Here is a 23664-nt window from a genome sequence, read left to right on the forward strand (position 1 = left end):
AGACCCTTTCCACAGCCAAGTCCCACTTCTCAGAGTCGAAGCATGGCTGCAAACACCACTGGCACTCATGCGAATGACCTCAACGAGTCTCAAAGGTACGAACATCCATTCACGGAGCAATATGAGTGGGACAACGCCCGCCATGATCCGAACCTGAAGAAACACGTCCCGCGGACCCTCATTGAATATCGCATGTGCGCCCTCAGCGCAGCCATCCGCGATAAACCCGATTGGCACATCAAATTCCGCGACGAGGCCATTCGGGAGGAGTGGAAGAAGGAAATCCGAGAGCAACAAGTGCAGATGCACCCGAGCCTGCAACTGACCGAGAACATGATACGCATGCTATTGACTGCTACTGTGACGCGGTCATTCATAGCTAGTACAGATCAACTATATCATGGGTGAATTGGAGGCGTATGCCCCCGGGAGGGCCTCGTCGTCGACGAGCCCTGCGCAGACCTCCTCGTGGTCCGGGGGGTGAGTAGTCCCAATGGGATGAAACCAACATGCGCTATAAGGACTGTCTATCGCTGTTCAGCGATACAGCCTAGGATGAAGCCATGCTTCATCCGAGGATATGGACCCCAATCCACCCTCAGATCGGGTCAGACCAACCTGTTCCCGCTTAGACCTACCTGGACAGTGCTACAGCACCGGTAGAAAAGATACATACGCTCACTTCTGAGCTCACGGCCCCTCCACACCGCGAACAGCGACCACGGAGCTGAGCCCGGCGTCCACGGGCGCTTGCACGTCTGCACCGAGACGCCCAGGAGGCGCCCGCAAATGGGCTGATGACCCGTACCTCAAACCGCCCTCTCAGACACGTGCCACATGGCAAATAGCCACAAACACGATGCCGCACTTCTCCTCCAGGCTGCGCTGACGGACTGATCGATCCTTCGAGACAAAGGACTGATTATTCCACCCCAATAAACTGCCACTCCTTCTGCTAGTAAAACGAATGTGACCTCCCCTGCACCTCCACACTCCTTGCACTCTAAGCGCTCCCTCACGAATAATTACGTTAGGCCGTTTAAACCGTATCAGATGCCGTCACTGGCGTCAAGACTCTCTAGAATGTAAACGCTCATCGCTTCCATGTTTATATAAGTTAGACCTCACCTGCTGGTCCAGTAAACATAGGACACCATGCCACCCACTATAAGGCAGGCAACGGCACCCAAACAGAGTCTCCATCACCACCAAGAGACCCCTACAGTCAAGCCACGTCAATTCAAGGCTTGGTCGCCCTCTGAATCTCACACACTCTCACCATCCACACCGTTAGCCCCGTCCCTCCCCACACTGCGACTCCCAATGCCCGAGTCCCTTGCAGTTACCATCCGAGTGGAGGGGATCCCAGAGAGAAACGGAATCGTCCTAACATGGATCGTGGACGAGCGCCCCGTACGCCAGGTCGAGAGAGGTTTGCCCATCGTACTCGTGACCGGAGATCTACGGACCGGCGTTGGCCGGGTCGAGAACGCGACAGACATTCATCGCCACTGGATCACGTGGCTCCTCACGGGCAGCCCTACGGCATGTGCCATCCGCGTCCCGACCTCGTGGTCCAGGCTCACCCGCGACGAAAGCCAGATACATACCCAACTGTACACATTCCTCCCGCGCTCTCCCCCGCCTCACCGCCTCCTCGCGAACAATCCCGATATATGCAACAGCGCTGAGAGCCCATACGAGTTCGACTCGGAAGACGACAGTCTGTGACATGTAGCGGGAGGAGACACACGACACGACAGACCCTCGCAGATCCCCCGGCACAGCCTGACAAAGCACGATAGGCACGGAGAGACAGACGCACACGGAGATGCCCTAATATAGAAACAGATCAAGCCGAATTGATGTATAGTACTGCCCCCGAGAGTCCTGTCACGCCAATATGCCTACGCACCGATGATTTCCGGCAAGTCGCTGACGCCCGTGAACATCCCAACATAGCGACACTTCAACGCCCGTTCCATATGCGATGGACAACAGACCTACCCGAAAATCATGTCCGAGCACCGTAATGTCTCCACACATACCAAATCGTCCCATGGCATTATCCAAACTCGAAACGCTAACATGACGTCGAAGGGACAGACACGGCGTCAAACTAGATCCCACGCCGTGACATTGATGGAAAGATCCCCCCCGCTGCAAACGGCGAAACGAGCGGAAATCGCGGAACAAATGAGATGCTCCCCAGCCCCCCCGGCGTTTCAAGCCATGGCCACCAACACAACTAACCGAAGCCCTCACAGAGTCCGTTTTGGGTCGAAACGACCACACGGCACAGACACATAACACGCACGTTAACTTCAAGAAATAGGTAACGGCACCCTTAGAACACAGAAGCGACATTACGCGCTACGGCGTAGAACCGCCCCGGGGAGCAGGAGGACCACTGGCGACGAGAGCGGGACCTGGCGACAGGTACCGCCGGACGCTGCCGCTCGACCGAATCAGGCCGCGGAAGCTATGACACCGAACCGCACAACAGGAGTACATAACGCGCCTGTGAAACCCCGATCAAAAAATCAAAAGATCAAACGAACACAAAACTGGCGCCGCGGAGATTGAAGACCTGTCAATCGAGTGATGAGCCTAACACCACTCAGGAATTTGGAGAAACCGATACGGGGCATGGTCCCTCTAGCCGACCGTATACCGAACACGAGATCCCGCAAAAACTAAATATATCGTACAGACAACCCACGACTTGGGCGTCGACAAGGCACCGTCGCACCACATCGGTACGCGAACCTCCACCGCTACGAGAGCACGACGAATGATCATGCAGAAATGACCCTAGACTAGACGGCGCGTGAGAGGTAGCGAGAGACGACAGTCAAGCCGAGACCCTCCGCGTGGACACCAAAATACGAGTGTAACGGAAGTCTGTCAAGCTCCAATGATGACAAGGGGATCGACAGAATATACCCCGGGACGGACACCAGCTCCAAGGCGCAGAACACAGTCGGCCGCCTCATGCTCCCACAGACGAGGTGACCACCAGGCAAAGACAACACTGTCGTAGCACCTGTATGGCCGTGATGAAGAGCCTACCTTCCGAAGCGGGAAGACACCTGATGAGAGACACAACACGGTAACCTGCCTGCGCTGGAGACGGCGGCGACCCCTCTATCTCCTGATACTAAAACGCCACTACCGCCCCCATCCTGCTCACTGTACGGAGACGCCTCCCCGGGCACGTCAGGAACAAGAGTAATGCGGATGCGCGTGAATGCAAACATCACAAAGACCCATCAAAATATACGGCAGGAGAGCAACGCACCGATCTAATGCCTGCGGGAAGAGGAGCCAATATACCGCTAGTCTGACAACCGCGAGAATAGAACCCATGGGTAGGCATTCCCTAATCATCACAGCACCCTGACAGTTGCGAGAACGGTGTGCGCCATGAGCCCGCCATGAGGATAAAAGGGACCCTGGGGCCACGCTCACAGCCATCCCAGAGCTCTAGGATATCTGACAACTCCCGTCGACATCTGCCGCCATGCACCAGCCTTCCCGCCCCATCTCCCCTACTCTGCCTGTCGAAAATGGGCCTGCTCATGCGCCCGACGATAACAAAGCCCTACCTGATCCCTACATCGAACGTCTGCGCGCCGCCTCCCTTGTCAAATCCCCCAACAAGCGAGTCAATGCCGAGCCCCTCTCCTCAGGCGTCCCCAACCCCTGGGACTCCCCCAGAGTCGCCTCGCCACCGAGCTACACGGGCATCTCTTACGCGGGTATGGCGTCCCGCCCTGCGACGCCTCCGGCGCTCCTCGCAATGAAGAAAGCGAACGGGAAGGCCGTCACGCCGACGGAGCACAGTGAGACGGCCGGAAAAGAGGGCCCGGTTGCCGCGGAGCCGGTCCAGACGAAGTCGGAGATCATCGACGTCGACGCAGCGACCCCTGAGATGGTTATAAAAGGTATGTCTACCTTGCCCTACAGCGCCGGGCCCAGAACACTAGCTGACGCACCTTAAAAGAGGAGGAAGATCTTGAACTCAACGCGTTGGCCCTGCGACGCACCCGTTCGGAGAAACAGCAGATAGTAGCCAAAGTGAAAAACAAGAAGCAACGATCGAAGAAAAGTGCGAAGGCTGCGGGCAAAGCGCCAGCGAGCGTAGGGAAGGGTCTGCCGAGCTTGGTAACCTCGCCCGCGGCGGTCGTCCAGCCGCCTGACCTCCCTCAGGCCCAGCGTTCGACCAGCGACATGCGCAAGCGGCGCCGAGTGTCCACAGACGTCGACGGCGACAATACGACGGCCGGAGCAACAACTCGCGCCCAGGAAGCCCCGGCAACGACAGGCCAACCGAAGCAGTCCCGGTACGTGGTTGACATCGGGGAGATGATGGGCTTCCCGCGTTACGAACCGTCTCCGGGCCCTGACGACAACCGCGACGACCCGCCGGCGACCACCACGTCCGACATCGACCTTGAAATGCGAGACACTGATCCGTACGGAGAGCCCAGCAAACCAAGCCATGAGCCAGACTTTGCGATGAGGGTTAGCATTCCTCATACCTCCACTACCCGCGAACGACGCTCACACACTCCTTCTCTCTCATGTACCTACGACCCGGTCCCATAGAGCGCCATGAACACGCCGAGTTTCACCTACGCTAGGCGAGCGTCGGACGGCTCTTACTCGATGCGCAGAATCTACGCAGGCTTATCCGAACCCGAGTACCCGTACCTAGCCCGCACCACGGCCCTGCATGAAGGCGATATAGAAGACATGTACGAGGGCGCGAGTACCTCTGCACACCTGCCGATCTTCGGACAGGCAGGCCCGTCGAAGACCGGAGGATCCAGCGAGCCCCCCCGACGCCAGGAACGTCCGCGGAGCGCAACTCCTAACGACGACCTGAGTACGTGCATGACCGTACGACAAGGCGACGTAAACTCACCCCAGCTCTACATACTAGGCCGACAAATGCGGGAGATTGAGACGGCCAGCCGGGCGCCGCGCCCTGTGTCCCGACAGCCCACCCATCTCTCACCGGCACCGGCGCCGCCCGCTCCTACACACGATGACAACGACGCGCTTTTCGGGCCCCGCAGGTCGCGCTCGCCATCGATACTCCACCCTCACCCAGTCCACTACGCCCCGGGCCCTTTCCCTAATTTCCCGGCCCCGGCGGGGCCCATCCAGCCTCTCGCGCCCGCTCAAGGCATGCCGCAGCCGGTCACGAGGACACGCCCGCCCCCAGGCGGCTGGCCACGCATCCAAGGAGCGGATTTCGACTTGGCGTACAGGAATGTGGCGCCTTCACAGGCAGAAGAATGGCGGAAGGCGACGGACTACCACGTTTTCATTCATTTCCCGGGGCGCGGAGCGCACGACAAAGGAAACTTTAGTCGACTCTGTGCTGCGGATAACATCCTACGCGTATCCCTGAACATACCCACCGCCTCCATCACCCAGCCCATCGCCGCCGTGGCCCCCACGAAGCCGAACTCCAGCCCAACGTACTACCGCGTCGGCAACCTGACTCAGGAACAACGCGACCGCCTTTTGCGTGAGGGCTGGGCCTCCACCGCTGAAGGTACCTTTGGCGTAGTGTCGTCGGACTCCGTGCCACCGACTTTCCTGGCCTCCTTCCGGCACCCCGAGAGGTTGTGCGTACCGCCGACGGAGGAGGGACTAACGGAAGGCTTCAAGAAGGGCATGATGAGCCCAGAGATGTACCAGTACGTTCGTACGATACTTACGATTGACATCCGCACCGGCGGTAGATGGCGCCACCTCACGGTGGGCGAGGCGCACCGCTGCGTCATCGACTCGATCAAGGTCAAACTGATCTCCATCCGGGACTCACGCGACGACGAGGAAGAACCAATCGCTTTCCTCTATATGGAGTCGCCGACCGCAGATGCAACTGAATGGATCTGCTTCCGCGAGCGCGTACGCAGTTTCACCTTCGGCAGCCCGTATGCTGGTCCCCCCGAGCTCGTCACACGCGTGTTCTATTGCCTCTTCTGTCACTCCATAGACCACCCGACCCACGCGTGCACGGTCCCGACGACTCCCGGATGGAACGGCCCCTCCCTCGCAGACGTCCGTGACGCCCTCGCAGCCGATCGACGAGCGCAACACCCAGACCAGCGCGGTCGCGGAGGAAGAGGCGGACGCGGTGGCAGAGGCGGACGAGGGCGTGGAAACAGTCACGGCCGTCGCGGCGGTAGTGTCAACGAGTAGCAGTGTACGGGATATGCTTGAGGCCCTATGTTTCTTGGAACCTACGCACCCACCATGATATGACTGAGACCCCAATATCCTGTATACGCGTCTTATGAATGACGACGATCTATTTCTCGTACATTCATCTTTGCACCAACCACATGAGACCTCAAGCTAAACAACATTTCTCAATATTCGACCCGAACAGCGTACGGAAAGCCCTGGCCCACATATACTGACCGTTCACGGGACAGGAAAGCCAGATCGCCTCCGTGACGCCGTATTAGTTTCTAACGGGCACTTCTAGACTTGTCCGGACTGAGAAGTCAAGCCGCGTAGCGGCGTGTCCCCTGAGGGAGCCAGGAGTGCTCCCCGCCCCCGGTGGATCGTTGTAGCCGGGAAGCGTACTTCAACGGCGACAAATCATACATTTAACACACACACGGACCGCAATACGACAATCGGTGCACCTCCCCTCCGCCCGAGAGAAACTGCCGCGTCCCCCGCCCGCGATGGGTTCAATGATCGAGCAGAGGGAACTGGAGACGGGGCCGCCCTCCGAGGTACACCAACAGAAACGGGTGGTGTACAGGGGTACACGGAGGGCTGCGTATCTCCGACCCCCACACAGGATGCCGAAACAGCAACAGACCCTGTTAGGATGGAACGACCAATCCCATCTGGCCGTAAGACGAAGGCCAGCCTCCATATTGGAAGCCTAAACATGAATGGCAGGGGCTCCATTAGCGGGCCCCGAGATCAGAAGTGGAACACTATAAATCAGCTCCTCCGCGAGGAGAGACTAGGCATCCTCTGCCTACAGGAAACACACCTTGATGCACATCATATGGAAACGATCAAGGACCTATATGGACGGCGCGTAAGGATATGGAATTCCGGCTCCGAGTCGACCACAACAACGCAAGGAGTAGCGATTATACTCAATCGTGAGCTAGTAGATGTCTCGAACGTTACTTTCAAAGAACTAATCCCAGGGAGAGCCGTCCTCCTCACGATGCACTGGCACGCGGACGTGTCCATCACGATCCTGAATGTATATGCTCCTACAGTTCAAAGTGAGAACGCGATCTTCTGGTCCCGCTTACTACACATGGCGGAAAAGGGACGCTTTAAGATCCCTGATATCCTTGTAGGCGACCTTAATGTCGTCGAGGAGGCAATAGACAGACTGCCGGCTAGAGAGGACTTCGCACCGGCGGTGGAAGCATTTCGGGACTTCATCCGTTTCCTGGACCTATACGACGGTTGGAGACTCGCGGAACCCCACACGAAAGATTACACGTACCCCCAGAGAGGAAGTCTCTCCCGCTCCCGCCTAGACAGGATATACGCAACAGACTCTCTCATCCGAACCTCGCATACGTGGGAGATAAAGACTACCGGGGTTCCTACAGACCATAGGTTGGTCAGCGCGAAACTCAATACGGCGAACACGCCCTACCTCGGCAAAGGAAGATGGTCGATGCCCGCACACCTCATTGAGGACCACTGTTTCATCGACCAGGCAAGAGACCTGGGCCGAGCGGCGCTGAAGAAAATGCAAGCCCTAGGAAGCGGAGATGACGTGGAATGCAATGCATCCATTCAACTCCTCCACAAAAGCTTCAAGGATGATGTGCGGACGCTTGCCCGAAACCGTTTGAAACATAAGACCCCGAAGCTACAGGCCGAGATCAAACGCCTGCGAGAGCACATCCGGCAGGTGGAAAGTAACGGAGACTATTACGCCTCCGCAGGACTGCAGACAGACTCCGCAATCTTGCATAACAGGGTCCTTGAGCTTGAGAAGAAACGACATGCGCTTACCAAGCTCACCACCACCGCCCGGTACGTCATTAATGCCGAGCGAGTATCTAAATATTGGTCGGATGTCAGCAGAGAGCGACGACCCCGAGACGTAATACACACCCTACGGGTCCCCGACGTAGACCCGCCTATTTTTGAATCTCGGTCCAGCAAAATGGCTACTCTCGCACGCGACTATCACGAAAAGGCACAAACCGTCGACACACCCCTCTTCTCGAGGGACCAACAGACTGTCGAAACCGCACAAATTCTGGAAGCGGTGCCTAGCGCCCTCGAGAGAGGGGATGCCGACATGCTGAATGAGGGAATAACCAGAACAGAAGTCAAGGACGCACTGAAGAAATCCCAATCAGGGAAGGCGCCGGGTTTGGACGGCATCCCGTACGAGTTCTGGAAAGTCTTCATGGGAGACTCTACGGAAGGAAAAGGTTTCAATAGCTTGGACTACCTGACCCTAGTCTTCGCGGACATCGAAAAGAACGGCCCAGCACCGGGCTGCGAGTTCACAGACGGATGGTTATGCCCCATATATAAAAAAGGAGACCGAAGAGAAATAGCGAACTACCGACCTATTACCCTCCTCAACTCGGACTACAAGGTGTATACCAGAGCACTAACATCGAGATTGGGACAGGTGGCCACCAAGTTGATCCACCGAGACCAAGCGGGATTTGTGCCTGGGCGCCATATCGAGGATCAGACACAGACCTGCAGGGTCTTAGTCGACTATGCGGAGGCTACCGAGGAAGATGGGGTGATAGTGGCACTAGACCAAGAGAAAGCGTATGATAAAATAGATCATACGTACCTATGGAAGACCCTGGAAGCCTTCGGCCTTCCGATGAAGTTTATTACAAGAATCCGCGCCCTGTATGCCACAGCGCGGACAAAGGTCATACTGAACGGCGAAAGCAGTGGCTACTTCACCGTAGTAAGAGGGGTACGACAAGGCGACCCCCTTTCATGCCTCCTTTTTGACATCGCCATCGAGCCGCTCGCGATCTTACTGCGAAACTCGAGTCTGCGAGGATTCCACATCCCAGGAGCCTCAGACCGGCTGATTACCAAGCTTTTTGCGGACGACACATCGGCCTTTCTATCCAAGGACGACGACTGGGCTGACCTCTGGGCCATCCTGAACAGGTGGTGTACAGCTTCTAGAGCGAAGTTCAATAACGGAAAGACAGAAGTTGTCCCGGTCGGCTCACCGGAATATAGGCAGTCTGTAGTGACCTCCCGCCGCCTGAATCCGGGCACAGCCACATCCGGGCTAATACCCCCCGATGTACATATTGCACGAGATGGGGAGCCCACACGAATCCTCGGGGCCTGGATCGGGAACCATGTGCAACAGACAGCCATCTGGACACCAGCCCTACAGAAAATTAGAGGCTTCCTCAAGAGATGGGGACAGTGCCGACCCTCCATGTTGGGAAGACGACACATCGTGCAAATGGGCCCTGGGGGCATATCGCAGTACCTGACAGTTGTTCAAGGCATGCCAAAGTCGGTCGAGACCGAACTGAAAAAAATAGTACGAACCTTCGTGTGGAATTCACCGAGCATCCCGCCGGTAAACACAGCGACCTTGTGCCTTCCCGTTCGGAAGGGAGGCCTTGGGCTTCTGGACATTGAAGCCAGGAACGATGCGGTCGACCTAATGTGGCTCAAACGATACCTAACACTGACGACCGACCGCCCAATCTGGGCATACGCCATGGACGCGATCATAAACCTACATGCGAAAAGAGACACTGGCGAGATCAGGCCGAAAGCACAGATAAATGCGTACTTACAGAGCTGGGACCCGGCAGTGAGAGCCCGGTCAGGCCTCCCAATATATATCCGACGAATGTTCACGGCTGGAAAACGTTTTGGAGTGTGCCTTGAAGCCATCAAGGTGGGAGCGTCCCTCAAGAAACAACTACCAACGTGGTACCATATAGGGGCCACAAAGGCACTACGTAGGCTGAATAACACCAAGGTTAGCGACTGCCTCCGTGACATTCACGACGTTGTCATAGTATCAGACCTATTGGAGGCCACCAGATCGACCTGTGGCGAAAAGACAGTGACGCCGACGACGGTCTGGGAAGATAATGATTGTCTGTGCCCTGAGTGCTCGGCCCTGAGATCGCGAGGGTGCGCCCACCCAGCGACCTGCAGAATAGCTGCTTTCCGAATCCTCGGGGAAATCCTACCTAAGTGGAATCCATTGGTTCCAGATGTCACGGACGGCCTTACATTGACGACGAGGAGACATGAGAAGAACATAAGTGCAGTCCTCAAAGATGGCGATATACTCACCTTTGACCCATCGGTCACATCGTCCGGGAACATCTCCGAGACTTTCCGGGCCTTCGTCACTAAAAGCACCTTGACCTGCCCCCCGACGATCAGGAGGCGTCCGGGCCGGCAGGTAGTAGAGGAGACCACGACAGCGCTGATCTTCAAACCCACTGGCAATGGTCGGGCACCAGGAGTGATAGCCCCGAGCATAGACTGGACGCATGCGGTCTTCTTTGGCCAGGACGACGACAGAAACGGCCTGGTGTGCCCTGATATAGACCCCATAACAACCACTGTTGCACCCGGGGAACTCACCGCAGCGATGTACGCACTAGAACATACGCCACTTGACGCCCCTCTTTGCATCCTGGGTTTAAACGACGTCCTCACGAACCTGATTTTCGAAAGAGCCCCTGTCTGGGAAGCACAAGGCTGGATAGACACGCCGCTCGCTGGCCACCTACGGCCTCTACTCAACCGCCTGCGCCAGCGATGCGCGACCACGACATTTGGTCGAGTAACAGACGATGACACCTGGATGACCCTGGAGAAAGCGCGCCAGAACGCATCAGTCAGCCCCCGAAAGACTTCACCAGAGCAGACGCCCCATCGCGGGAACTCAACCCCCGTTTCGAATTAACGGGGGCCAGACTGGATGCTCTGACACAATCACTTGCTTACCGCGGTATCCTGGAGCAGAAAGGCACCGAGACTAGGCGGCGAGCAACACAGAACCTGGCGACAGTGCGACTTCATGTACCACTAAAATCCCCGGTGTCGGACGGCACTATTTGGGCGAGCACGAGGCATAGGGACTTCAGTCGGACTTTCGTGACCTTCTTGTGGAAAATTATGCATGACGGCCTTAAATGTGGCCCGTACTGGAGTAAGATACACGGGTACGAAGATAGGGCGCAGTGCGCACACTGCGGCACCCTAGAGACTGTGCAGCACATCCTCCTTGAATGTGCAGCAATGGGCCAGTCCCGGATCTGGGCCATGGTTAGAGCGGTGTGGAGGAAAAAAGCTCCGGACTTACCCTGGCATGCACTCTCCATGGCAGACATACTCTCCCTAGGCCTAACGGCGTGGAAGGACAAGAAGGGCCGAACACGCCCAGGTGCTACGAGACTTTGGCGGATCCTGATCTCCGAAGCCGTACACTTAATCTGGAAGCTAAGATGCGATAGAGTTATTGGCCACGCCGAAGAGGACGGATGGGAACACCGCGACGCGGAAGTGACAAACAAACTACAATATACACTGAACGCCAGATTAGCGCTGGATGTTGAAGCCGTACGAAGAAAGTATGGTGACCTGGCGCTGAGACGAGACTTAGCCCTCGCCACGTGGAACAAAGTACTGCGGGATGAACCTGCCCTCCCGGATGACTGGACGAGATACAAGGGTTTTTTAGTGGGTAGAGCACCGGCCCTCCGAGTAGATCTCGAGCCGGATTGACGAGCCCCACACTGGTTATTTGAATCGTGCGTAAGTAGCATTTTTCACCCTGGACCGGCGCCTACGGGGAAACTCGTACGCAGGCTGGGTGCTCTGGGATGACCCATTGTCATCTGCAGACACCCGTGAAGGCCCTCCAAAAAAAAAAAAAAAAAAAAAAAATTGGAGGCGTATGCTTCCCTTCGTGACCCAGAGACCGGCATTCAGGTGAGCCTACACAATCATGAAAAGTGTGCGTATTCAAACTAACCGAGAAAGCCTGGTCCGTACGAGCGGATATGGCAGTCTGATTAGCTCATCCCCGCGTCTCTGAGAACCGCTCTCATGTCTGCTGTGGCCCCTCTAGAAGCCATGCCCGACTCAAAGAAAGACTGGCACCCAGGCTCCGATGAGAGAATACTCGACCTCGTCCATCCATCTCTTTACCCGGTTGTTTATGGACGCACCGTCTCCAATGCATCTGGAACCCCACTGACGCCGCGGACGTCGAGTATCGTCCACAAAATGTTCGTCTCGGAGCACTTCCAATGGCTGCCCTCGGACTTCGACGTCGCGTACGACGGCACTGTCACGCTCGCGTCGCCATACATCAACAATATACACCCGGAGCACCATAAGCCGCTCATGGGCGTGATCCCGAAAGTGCTCAAGATGGCAGTTCCAATGTTCGAGTGGGTGCTCTCTGAGCTCGCGCGGAAACGCCAGCTCCCGACGCGTCTGGACTACAGAGGCAAGGGTTCTCTCGGATGCGTTTGGGAAGAAGGCGTGAGTGTCATCTCTTGCACTCTTCTACAACGCTTGTACCCACGCTCATCCTTTTCCGTCGTCCTTCAGAGTGAGCCGTACCCAGATAACAAAGCCGACGACGTCATGTCCTCGAAAATCGACGTCTTCTGTTGCGTTGTGAGCAAGCCTTGGGCGGCTGAGTGCGACCGCATGTGGATCGCTGCCCGCAAACGCTGGAAGGAGGAGCACCGTAACGGCGATGTCAAGTTCAAATTTGAACCACTGGAGTATGAGCTATTCCCGGATTATCCGCATCACGATTATGTACGCCGGTGTCTGAGTGAATGGTGCGACACGCTGCCGCATATATGGCCGGATAGTAAGCCGGCGTATGAGGATGGGCTTGCGAGGGTTCAGAAGAGGGTTAGTCTGAAGGGGAGACGGTTGCAGGTGATAGTAAAATTGGCGAATATTATGTTGACGACAGAGAAGCCGCAATACAGAGGTGGAACATGGCATGTGGAAGGTCGGTCTGACGCCTGGGCGAGACATGGAGACTGATTTTATGTTAACGCGGTAGGCATGGATAATGAGGCGATCGTGGCAACATTCATATACGTACGTGACCCCGATATCTGCCGTAGCATTTCACGACTCAATGTCCTTGGCAGTATTATGATTGCGAGAACATCACCGAGTCTACACTGTCCTTCCGCACCGCGACGCAACAACCAAAGTATCATGCAAAATACGACGACTACTGCATGGAGCACCTCTATGGCATCAGCGAGCGAGTCTATTCCAACCGTGTCTAGTTGCAGAACCAGCTAATGTCTTGTCAGCGACGAGCCTTGTGTACAAGTAGTCGGATGTGCGGTGACGAAAGAGCACCGCTGCCTCGCCTTCCCGAACATCTACCAACACCTCGTCTCACCTTTCCGCCTCAAGGACAAGTTCAAGCCGGGCCACCGTAAGATTCTCGTATTTTTCCTCGTCGATCCCAACGTCAAAGTGCCGTCCGCGTCCGACGTCGGCCCGCAGCAGGAGGCGTGGATCCGATCCGCTTTGGGGACCACGCAGCTGTGGCAGAGGCTGCCCTCAGAACTGCGTGAAATGGTTTTGGAGGAGCTGGCTGCGGTGACGGAGGAACAGGCGAAGAAGTATAGAGAGGAGCTGATAGAGGAGCGGACAGCATTTGTGCAGACGGTGGATGAAGAGAGGTTCGGGAATACGTTCGATTTGTGGTGAGCCGTGTTTTTTCCCTACATGAGTGCCGGTGTGCTGACGGGATCTTCTTCCCAGTGGGCATTGAGTGTGGTGAGAGGCCAAGTCGCACCAACCCCGGGAGTCTTCCAGCAGTGAGGCAACGGGCTATTTTACCCCTACTCAGGCATATGAGCACTAGTACTCTTGTACCTGCCTTTGTCTGATTTTGACGCGCTGTAAATGCTATGACAGTCTACCATTAGTACGCATTGTCTGCCATCGTAACGTGCCAGACGTGAATTTATTAGATTGAGGAAATGAACTGGGCCCTATGCACGAGGTCACCAATAGAGGGCACGATGCAATCGCTCTGGATTGGCCACATACTGGTGCCTGACTGGAACTAAGATTTTCCACTGCACTCTATCGGATCAACGAGACACGCCATGATTCCGAGTTGACGCGTCCGAGACGCGTCGGTGGCGCGTACGTCGCGCTTGTGGCTGTTGACGTACTCCGAGGCTGCGACGCGCGGTGCTCTCCTGCCAGTGTGATGACTGGTGACCAACTGGTGACTGTGGTACTCCTAATTCTTCAACCATCTGTGCAATGTAGGCAAAAATTGCGAACTTATGAATGACGTCCCAATAGTCAACCTCAAGTTCGTTCACGGCATCGCGCCACCTGCTCAGGATTCAGCATGCCAGCTTGGGACCGAACTGTGGCAACGTTGGAAAGTTGGAATCGGTTCTCTGACAGTTTACATAGTCATTGCGTGCGAGTCCAGGCAAGGATCCGAGCACGAACATCCCGAAGAGCGCTTTCTTCCCCGACATTACATACTTGTCTGAGTCGGGCGTCTACACCGTCACGACGTGCGCCATTGTTCTCTTCGCACACCACCAGTCTATTCCTTTAGGATGTCATTTACCTCGCCCAAGAGGCAGGCAGCTATATCTTCATTCTTCTCACAGGCTAGTTCATCGCCTGGTACACAGCAGCGAAAGCGACCCAATGCAACGATCGACCTAACTTTGGATTCTGACGACGAGGCCGCCGCACCACCTTCTCCCAAGAGGGCGAGGACGACCAGTAGTTTCTTTGCCACAAGAACATCTCATAGTCGCTCACAGGAGGCCGGGCCTTCGTCAACTCAGGATCGACCAGGTGGCCTCGCCGCTCAATGGCGGTTCGACCCGGTGTCGTCATCCCAGTCTGTTCGACGTGGAACAAATGAACGCCACGAAAAGGCCAAACGAATTCTCCTTGGCGACCCCAGTATTCTTAACAGGAAGCATTCGGAAGAGGAGTTTGATCAGGAGCAGGACGAGTCGCAGGCTGTGGCCAATGCGAGTGGGGAGATGGACTCTGGAGAAGAGTCGGACGACCTGTTCGCCAAGATGCAGGAAATGTGGGCGAACTCGGGTTCGAGGAAGAAGCGGAAAGGCAAGGCTTCTGTGCGGGCTATGCCAAGCAGGAAGAAGGTGGAGGAGATAGGTCCAAGCGGATTGCCGTACACTCCTTTGGAACTCCAGGTGTGTTTCTATGTTCCTACGCACAAAATAGGGGTTTATGTGTGATATCCCTAGATTCGCGACCTGAAGCAACGATATCCTGGTACTCTCCTGATGTTCGAGGTCGGCTACAAAATGATCTTCTATGGTGAGGATGCAAGCATAGCGTCAAAGGAGCTTGGGGTAGTCTGCTTCCCGAAACGAAACTTCCTCAATGCCTGGGTACCTCCGCATAGAAAGCACATATACTTGCGAAAGTAAGCACTAGGGTCGCTCATCCCGGGAACGGTGAATTCATACACCTCCTAGGCTACTGTCGCAGGGCTACAAAGTGGGCATCGTCGAGCAGACGGAGACCGCGGCTCTGAAGGCTGCAGGCGACAACAGGAACGAGCTGTTCAGTCGGGATGTAACACACATGTACACCGCTGCGACGTGAGTCCATGATTACTGCTAGCATCCCTAGCTATCGTGCTGAGCCGTTGGTCTAGCTATATAGATGAAATTGACTCGGTGGACGAGCTCGATCCGACATTCGCCCCGCCCCTGATGTGCATAGTGGAGGAGCCCATGGGAGGCATGGGCCATGACGAAAGGGTGAAGGTTGGAATGATCGTCATCTCTGCGAGCACTGGGGACGTGGTATGGGATGAGTTCGAGGGTACGCCCCATGGATGCGGTTTCGTCAGTCGCTGTGTTGATACCCTCTTCCAGATAACCACATGCGCACCGAACTAGAGGTGCGTCCGAGTTCAGAACCTCATTCAGCGCACACTCACGCCTTGCGTAGACACGGATGGTTCATTCCAAACCACATGAGCTCCTCCTACCTGAGGAAGAGTTGAGCAAGGCAAGCGAGAAGATGATTGCACATTTCACGCAGTATGGACAATCATTTTTGCAACGGGCGGCCTTTTACTCAAGAACTGCAGAATCTCCAACGCGGATTGGGCGAACCCTGATCACAAGATACGCACCGAACGAGTCAAGCACGATCTGTCTTACACCGAGGCGTTCTCTTATCTGACTTCGTTCTATACCGACAAGTCCAAGTCTGGCATCGCATCTGAAGGCTACAACTCCGGTCTGTGCCCAGTCACCCTTGCACCACTAGGGCTCAGTGCTGATCCAGACACCGTGTCTCAATTTGATAGGACAACTCATGGCAACTGTTTCTGACTTCTCAAAACTAGCTGCTCTGGCGCTGGCGTATGCAGCAAAGTACTTAGCGGCGTTCGGAGTGGAAGATTGTCTCCGCGAGACGAAGTTCTTCTCGAAATTTACAGAGCGTACCCACATGCTTCTTAACGGCAACACGTTGACCAACCTGTGAGTGTTGCTCGTGTGGTGGTTCATCCTCGTTGCAAATGCAGTCGTGCTGAGCAGCATCGGCGATTGTGCCGCTCAGGGAAATCTACCGAAATGAAACAGACTACACGACCAAGGGTTCGTTGATGTGGATTCTCGACCAGACATCGACGAAGTTTGGGGCGCGAATGCTGCGGAGCTGGGTCGGACGACCGCTGGTTGACATGAGGTGCGTAATTTTGTCCGATCATCCCACGTCTCCTGCATGGCCATGGGAGTCGGACCTGCAAGCGAATGTGCTTACTCCGATTTGTGAAGCCATGCTACGTGTACGCATGTCATAGTCGCTGATATACTGACACGTTGTTCAGGATTCTGCAGGAAAGAGTCGAGGCCGTAGGGGAGATCCTGGCCGACGAAACACCGAAGTTAACCCTCCTGCGCGAGTCGCTGAAGCGTCTGCCAGACCTCGCGAGGGGCCTGTGTCGTATTCAGTACGGGAAGGTCGGTCTTATTTTGCGTTTTGCCCCGTGTTGCCAGTGACGAATGAATCGCGACACCTGTCGGACAGTGCACCCCGCAGGAGCTATCCGTCTTGCTGCCTGCGCTCAGCAGGATTGCGTCAACCTTCCAGCCAATCAACAGTCCTCAGGATGCACCCTTCAGGTCGCCGCTGCTGAATGAAATCGCAGTGGCCCTGCCGAAGTTGAGAGACCCTATGAGATACATTCTCGACAACGTCAATCTCAAATCAGCGAAGGAGGGTAAGAAAGAATCCTTATGGACGGATCCGGACAAGTATCCCGACGTGGATGCACACACTGCAGTCAGTTTCAGTCTCACGGTCAATGTGTTCTCGTTGACACTGATACCCGGAACAGAGTATCCAAGTAGTTGAGTCTGAGCTCGTGGACGAACTACGCAAGAGTGCGTACAAGTTCAGTAAGCATTCGAATGGTATCTCACGCACATGTTGCAGTCCGTAGAGCAATCAGGAAGCCTGCCTTACAGTACACAACCGTTGCGGGTGAAGAGGTATACAATCTCACCAATGTGACGTCACCCTGTGCTGACGTAGATCCAGTACCTCGTAGAGATCAGGAAGGACGAGAATCGCGACATCCCCGTCAGCTGGCAATTGGTATCCAGGTCAGTGAAATTGTCTGCCACTAAGGGACGATGCCGTAACGCATTTGGATAGTACAAAGACACTCAGAAGGTATCATACTCCAGAAGTTCGAGCCAAGCTTCAAGAGCGTGCACAGTATAAAGAATCTCAGACCGCTGAGGCGAACAGGGCCTATCTGTCTTTCCTGCAAGAGATCACGCAGAAGTATTACGCACTCTTCCGTGACGCAGTGAATAAGCTAGCCGTCGCCGATTGCCTCTTGAGCTTGGCACGCGTAGCATTGCAAGAAGGTTACGTGAAGCCAGAGTTCGTGGAAGATGACGTACTGGAGCTAGTCGAGGGTCGGCATCCAATGGTAGAGGTGTTGAGATCTGACCCTTTCGTCCCAAACACAGTCACAATGGGTGGCGGGCAACCTCGAAACAAGATCATCACTGGTCCCAACATGGGTGGAAAGAGCTCGGCGGTCAGGATGATCGCGCTTTGTGCAATCGTCAGTCTCTACTATGAACGTACTGCAGGTTCATCGCTGATACCACGAGACGACCGTAGATGGCCCAGATCGGTTCTTTTGTCCCAGCCCAGTCGATGAAGCTCGCCCCTCTCGATGGCATTCTCACTCGGATGGGTGGTAAGTCACACCTTGAGACTTAGCTCCAATTGCCTGACACAGATTGCTAGCTTCTGATGAATTGGCTCGCGGACGGTCTACGTTCTTGGTCGAGATGCAAGAGACCAGCGACATTATTCAAATGGCCACGGCGCGATCATTGGTAATACTGGATGAACTGGGGCGTGGTACGGCGACGTTCGATGGGGTATGCCTTCGACTCAATCCGATTTAAGTACATTATATGACTGATTTACTGAAAACAGATGGCCATCGCGAATGCAGTCTTACAACACCTCGTGCAGAATACGAAATGCAGAACACTATTCATCACTCATTACCCTCATTTAGCTGTAGACATGGAACGCATGTTCCCTGCTGAGGTGGAGAACGTGTACATGGGATATACTGAAGACACCCGAATTGATGGCACGCGAGAAGTCACATTCTTATACCGCCTTACTCCTGGCGTCACCGAGGAATCATTCGGTGTAGAATGTGCGCGGCTGGCAGGGTTACCGGAGTCAGTCTTACGAGAGGCATCTTCAAAGTCGGCCACATTGCGAGCAATCACTGAAGGAAGGATGCGGCGTAATAAGTGAGTTGACATACCTTCTTCATGTTATCTCTAATTCATGTCGCATCAGGATTCGCAGATGCCTAGAGCTCATGGAAACCAGTACGACCACGCCATCGGATGAGATGAGCACACGAGTCAACGAGTTGACGAGCATCGTCGCGCAGCTGTCACGTATACGCATAATATCCAATACATAAGATACCTAGGACGCTTTCGCTTTCTTGGCTTTTTTGTGTTTGGCCTTTTGTGGCCCAGGAGCTTCCTCGAGCTCACCAGCCTTGCGCTTGCTGGCTGCAGTATTATCCTCTGCATCACCCTTCTTCGCAGTCCCGTCGGCGCCGGGCTTCGCAGACTGGCCGGTAGACCGGGCTATCTCTTTACACGACGACTGCAAACCTGTTGATGACTTCAAACGAGGACTCGCCGCCAATTTACTCGCTAGGTCGTTCCATAATGGGGGACTCCATACGGTTGCCAACTCTTCAGTGCTTGCGGACATACGGCGCGTGTGGCGAACAGCCAATACCCCTAGTTTGAGGAGCTCCTTGACCTGGGCTGCGGTAAGAGATGCGTCAGACGCATCGCATGCTTGTGAGATCACGTCGAGTAGAGCGGTTCGCAGCTTTGGGAAGAATATCAGAATATCGGCTTTGACATCGTGGTCGCTCTACAGGATCTATTAGTTGCTGGTAATGATAGAACATCGGCGTACTCACAAGCTGCGGAAGCTCTTTTATCAGGAGCTGCAGAAACAGGAATGCCTGACATTGTCGATAGACATTGACCGCCTTGCCAGCGAGGTCGAGGAGATCTTCCCGCAGAGCCCAAGCAGTTGCCACCTGTCGACGCACGAGGTCTTGGAAGAACTGTGCATTCAACCGGGAAGCCTTGCGGGTGACGAAGTCACTTAGGGACTCTCGGTAGGCCTGCGCAATCGGTGCGTCTTCACCTGCGTTATGCAGCGCTCTCGCCACATAGATGCTACAAGCGCTCAGTGTAGCAAGAACGTCAGCCGAAGGTGCCTTCCTGGCCCGCGAGTGTAACTCTTGAAGCAACTCAGCAGCCTGGTCCTTATCGACAGACGAAGGAGTTTCCCTGGCCTTGCCTACTCGGGACCGGAGGACACTAGTCGCCTTGTCAGCCAATTGCCTCTCGTCTGGGCCTGTGCCCACGACTAGGTCTACCAGCGGGAGAATCAAGCGGATAGTCAGGTGGCTGGACGGTTGCTTCTTGAGAAATATCTCGAGGAGATCGAGTACACGGTTCTTGAAATGTGTTGCCTCCCGCTGTGCATCGACATCTGACAACTAAATGAACAAATTATCAAGGAATCATGGAATGCCTTCCCACCTTTCCCCGACTTTTTCTCCGTGGCGCGTGCCCTGAAGACCGCAGCTAGCTGTTCATCGATGGCAAGCATCTGATCATCGTCCATGAGATCCTCTTCACTCTCATCGTCAGATTCACCAGTTGCTGCCTCCACTCCATTGATTCGTAAGGCTTCCTCAATCTTCTTCCGGAGTTCAAGATCCTCTTCCTCGTCGGCATCCTCCTCTCCATCCTCCGCTTCCTCGGATGAGTCCTCGTCCTCGTCTTCGTCTTCCTCCTCATCTTCACTGTCTTCGTCGTCCTCCGTCTCTTCGTCTTCATCTGCCATGAGTTCGGCAGGATCACGACGCTCCAATTGCTGTGGGTTGTCTGTGAATACAATGAGCCAGAAACCTCGAATGCTGCACTTGCCGTAAGAATGAGACTAATGGTGCTCTCTTTGACGGAGCCCGACAGCAGCAAGAACACTTGGTTGGCCACCGCGCGCAAGTACGCAGTAGCTTGCTCTAAGAAGCCGATAACATTGTCCACCAGAACATCCACAGGCTCCAGCGCGTCAGCCGCGTCATCCCCAGTATCGCCTCCAGCGGACTTGCGCGACTTCTTGCTTTTCTTCGTCTCCGCTGGAAACATTCGTGTCGCGCCATCAATACAGCTCTAGTCGTTCGGCGTGTTATCAGCGCGCATTCTCACGTAGAGAGCGGACTGGGCAGTACCTCAAGCGTTTCCACACCGGCTTCCTCTTCGGCGCAGTACTGCTGAAGAAGGGTGGCTGAGAGAAGAAGTTCGGCACCTTTCGCGGCCTCCCGTTGAGGCTCCGGAACCTTAAGAGCTTGTCAATGTCTGAGTAGTGTACGAGGAGGGAGTCCACCTACAGCCTGCAGCCGCGCGGCAAGCTGACGTGCCTTGACCCGAAGCACTTGATCCTCCTCGTCGACCTCCGTGAGGATTGCAACGTGCTTTGTATCCTTCTCGAGCTGCTCAATAGTTGATAGCACTCGGTCGACCCAGAACCGCCCGTCGGACGCCGCTGCGGGCATCTTGACAACAGACTTGTCCTCTAGAAACGTCCAGCCGCCCATTAAACACTATCGTGTACCACTGAACATGCGGCTCACCCTTCTCCACGACTGTGGCCTGCCCCGTCAAGTCGGCTAAACAACTGAGCAGGCGGTCTCGGCACAGCTTCCTCAGGTCATCGGAGAATTGTGGTACAGGCACGCTGTGGAGCTTTTAAAGAGGAGTTAGGTGCAACGCCGCGGTAGATTAGGGTGACGACGACCTACCGCCGAAATGGGGCTCTTCTCGGACTTCTTTGTAACGGCAAAGAGACCATGAACGGTGAGCCAGTCCAGAATAGACTGCACCCAGTCATCACTTTTGGGGATTGCACCATTGCGGACGAGGGCGGCCAATTGGTCGATGATCCATGTGCGCCGGGAGTTCACGGCTTGTGCGTCAATCCTATTGCAATCGCGTGAGCGGGATAGGAAGACGTCGCGTGTCAGAAGGAACCTACGGCTCGCCGGCCTGGACATCATTCACTTGCTTCAGAAGGTAGTCGATGTAGCTCTGGATGCCGGCCTTATCCATTGACGTCAGGATCGACTCAACCGTTTTCGTCTTGGTTAGCTTGTCAAACTGGCGGCTTCCGTTCACACCCGTGAGTTGCAAGATGAGAGTGAAACCAAGGGTCGGGTTTTCTTTGACATGAGACTGTATGTCTGAGACCTATTCGAGAATGTTCAGAACACAAGCCATCTGATTGTCGAGGATATACACCTACCACTTGCCTCGCAGCCTTGTGGAGATACCGATCACTGTTGGACAGGTGGTTGATCCATGACCGCATGAAGTTTTTAGTGAAGACCATAGGCATATCGCCGGCACTGAGACGAGGAAGTGCTTTGGTAAATATTTGAAAGCCCCAGTATTTGCGCTCCGGAGAAGACGTGGACGAGAACAAAGACTCTGAGGTTCGAAGATTGTCAGCAGCTGTTGCTTTCACGGACATCGAACTTAACAAACCATCGACAACTATCCGGAAGAAGTCGGGGAATACAGCCGTGTTCGAGCCCTTCTGCGTCGTAGGAGGAGATAACACTCGGTCCAGGAGCATGTCCCAGACAAAGTGTACCTGAGGCTTCCAGGCTCCCGACTTGGGGACGTCAGACTCCTCGTCATCGTCGACGCTTGATTCCTGTAGGGACTACTAAGAATGACTGCGAAGTGATCATCATGTTGCAAACCCACCTTCAGTATCCGAGCCACAGTGCCTAGGTTTCCTGTGCTCAGCAACTCCGGATTTTTGAACGTGGGCGACAGGACCTTCTCCCAATCTCGGGAAGGCAAGTGACTCTGTAGCTTTAGCGTGATAGCTATCTTCTCGGGCGTCCAGGACTTCTTCTCTGCAAACACGATGCTTATGGTAGATTCTAGAGCGTCATCCTTCCACGAGGCATCCGACTCCTGGAGTGCGTCAATGGCAAGACCGATCGCCCACCAGGCGCTCTCGCGCAGCCATGACTTCTTCTCGCCGAGTTCGACCAGCTGAGTGAGCACCTGCTTGTAGTTGTCCAAGCTCGAGACGAGACTTGAGGAAGACGGCAAGGCCGTATCGCGGAAGAGCAGCCCAGACTGGATCACGGAGATGAGCCCGAAGAGGCGAGCGAAGAGCATGTCGCGTTCCTCCTGACCGGTCGCAAGACCTTGGGTTTGCGACGAGTCCAGAAGAAGGGCAACGATTTGGGAGCATGTCACAGTGTCGATCCTGGATAACAGCTGCATGTACCGAGGTCTATGTTACATCGAACGCGGAGCGCTGTGCGAAGGACTAACCTCCGTTAACGCAACTGCAAAACCTAACCGACTGCTTTCCCTCGGACTGGCCAATCCCCTCACTAGCCGACGTATCGAGTACGCCACGTCCCGCGCATTCAGCGCACCCAGGCCGTCGCCCATATCCTTCTCGTCGTCGTCCTCTCCATGTCCCGCGCTTTGCTTCGGTACGTATTGAGATTGAAAATGCTCAAGAGAATTGACAAGCTTCACAGAGGCATTGATACGAGTATTTGGAGAAGCCGAGGAGATGTCCCAGAAGAGCGGTAGAGTAGTAGACATGGTACCCGCAACGCCGGCCAAGGTCCTGTTCCCGCTCGAGGTCCAAATTTTCTGAGGAAGGCAATCAGCGCTTGCAGCACGTGAGCGCGTACAGGCGCTCTTTGCCCGCACGAGCGCCTTGCAGCCCTCGCTTTCCTCCGTTCGCCAACACTGCGCCTGGCTGCGTAACCTCCTGCCAACGCTCCTCTGGCTAGCTTTCTCCAAAATCGTCTACTGAATAGAGGGACTAGCGCCGGAACCTTGCTTGCTTCGAATCACATCTACTTGCCATCTACAGCTATGTATGTGCCGCCTACCCGAAATGTCGAAGTGACCTCACGATTGTCCGTGTTCCGAGTAGCGGACGATGTCCGGACTATGC

At 55.2% G+C, this 23664-nt stretch overlaps 7 protein-coding genes across 7 annotated transcripts; 6 read left to right on the forward strand and 1 right to left on the reverse strand.

Moving 5' to 3' along the window:
• Nucleotides 1-42: 42 nt before the first annotated feature.
• On the forward strand, nt 43-554 carry B0H18DRAFT_1119010 (uncharacterized protein; the record flags this gene model as incomplete). Its single annotated transcript, XM_048033888.1, has 3 exons — nt 43-360; nt 389-480; nt 542-554. 3 exons carry the CDS (start codon nt 43-45, stop codon nt 552-554), a joined length of 423 nt encoding a protein of 140 aa, XP_047893456.1.
• Nucleotides 555-1155: 601 nt separating this feature from the next.
• Nucleotides 1156-1731, forward strand: B0H18DRAFT_1119011 (uncharacterized protein; the record flags this gene model as incomplete). Its single annotated transcript, XM_048033889.1, has 1 exon — nt 1156-1731. One exon carries the CDS (start codon nt 1156-1158, stop codon nt 1729-1731), a length of 576 nt encoding a protein of 191 aa, XP_047893457.1.
• Nucleotides 1732-3523: 1792 nt separating this feature from the next.
• On the forward strand, nt 3524-6280 carry B0H18DRAFT_1119012 (uncharacterized protein; the record flags this gene model as incomplete). Its single annotated transcript, XM_048033890.1, has 5 exons — nt 3524-3947; nt 4007-4527; nt 4612-4891; nt 4949-6039; nt 6101-6280. The coding sequence occupies 5 exons, from the start codon at nt 3524-3526 to the stop codon at nt 6278-6280; spliced, it is 2496 nt and encodes an 831-aa protein (XP_047893458.1).
• A 4667-nt stretch (nt 6281-10947) lies between these two features.
• On the forward strand, nt 10948-11781 carry B0H18DRAFT_876537 (uncharacterized protein; the record flags this gene model as incomplete). The annotated part of the gene is made up of 1 exon (XM_048040491.1): nt 10948-11781. A coding segment is annotated over one exon (834 nt), but the record flags the coding sequence as incomplete, so codon positions are not given.
• A 256-nt stretch (nt 11782-12037) lies between these two features.
• Nucleotides 12038-13847, forward strand: B0H18DRAFT_1006567 (uncharacterized protein). Its single transcript, XM_048028664.1, has 6 exons — nt 12038-12546; nt 12616-13033; nt 13088-13125; nt 13179-13297; nt 13350-13751; nt 13810-13847. Exons 1-6 carry the CDS (start codon nt 12106-12108, stop codon nt 13817-13819), a joined length of 1428 nt encoding a protein of 475 aa, XP_047893460.1. The 5' UTR covers nt 12038-12105; the 3' UTR covers nt 13820-13847.
• Nucleotides 13848-14610: 763 nt separating this feature from the next.
• B0H18DRAFT_1006569 (muts domain V-domain-containing protein) lies at nt 14611-19067 on the forward strand. The gene is made up of 19 exons (XM_048028665.1): nt 14611-15248; nt 15303-15484; nt 15537-15662; nt 15719-15888; nt 15942-15967; nt 16018-16109; nt 16160-16311; nt 16382-16556; nt 16636-16764; nt 16907-17039; nt 17107-17361; nt 17417-17462; nt 17515-17570; nt 17620-17684; nt 17737-18157; nt 18217-18295; nt 18346-18482; nt 18541-18872; nt 18922-19067. Exons 1-19 carry the CDS (start codon nt 14634-14636, stop codon nt 19049-19051), a joined length of 3321 nt encoding a protein of 1106 aa, XP_047893461.1. The 5' UTR covers nt 14611-14633; the 3' UTR covers nt 19052-19067.
• B0H18DRAFT_1094743 (DNA polymerase phi-domain-containing protein) lies at nt 19057-23313 on the reverse strand (the record flags this gene model as incomplete). Its single annotated transcript, XM_048032389.1, has 13 exons — nt 23022-23313; nt 22437-22964; nt 22212-22383; nt 21970-22154; nt 21703-21914; nt 21470-21647; nt 21302-21413; nt 21059-21243; nt 20900-21007; nt 20595-20840; nt 20205-20541; nt 19571-20154; nt 19057-19521 (listed from the first exon to the last, which is right to left on the reverse strand). Exons 1-13 carry the CDS (start codon nt 23301-23303, stop codon nt 19057-19059), a joined length of 3594 nt encoding a protein of 1197 aa, XP_047893462.1. The 5' UTR covers nt 23304-23313.
• Between the last annotated feature and the right edge of the window lie 351 nt (nt 23314-23664).

Source organism: Fomitopsis serialis, assembly GCF_022376445.1.
Source record: "Fomitopsis serialis strain Sig1Antser10 chromosome Unknown B0H18scaffold_32, whole genome shotgun sequence".
Lineage (NCBI taxonomy): Eukaryota > Fungi > Basidiomycota > Agaricomycetes > Polyporales > Fomitopsidaceae > Fomitopsis > Fomitopsis serialis.

Coding starts and splice junctions, on each gene's coding strand:
- B0H18DRAFT_1006567 (XM_048028664.1), top strand. CDS start 12,106: ATGTCTGCTGTGGCCCCTCTAGAAGCCATGCCCGACTCAAAGAAAGAC. Junction 12,547..12,615: donor GATGCGTTTGGGAAGAAGGC/GTGAGTGTCATC, acceptor GTCGTCCTTCAG/AGTGAGCCGTACCCAGATAA. Junction 13,126..13,178: donor TCGTGGCAACATTCATATAC/GTACGTGACCCC, acceptor TGTCCTTGGCAG/TATTATGATTGCGAGAACAT.
- B0H18DRAFT_1006569 (XM_048028665.1), top strand. CDS start 14,634: ATGTCATTTACCTCGCCCAAGAGGCAGGCAGCTATATCTTCATTCTTC. Junction 15,968..16,017: donor ACATGCGCACCGAACTAGAG/GTGCGTCCGAGT, acceptor CGCCTTGCGTAG/ACACGGATGGTTCATTCCAA. Junction 17,362..17,416: donor ACGTGGATGCACACACTGCA/GTCAGTTTCAGT, acceptor TACCCGGAACAG/AGTATCCAAGTAGTTGAGTC.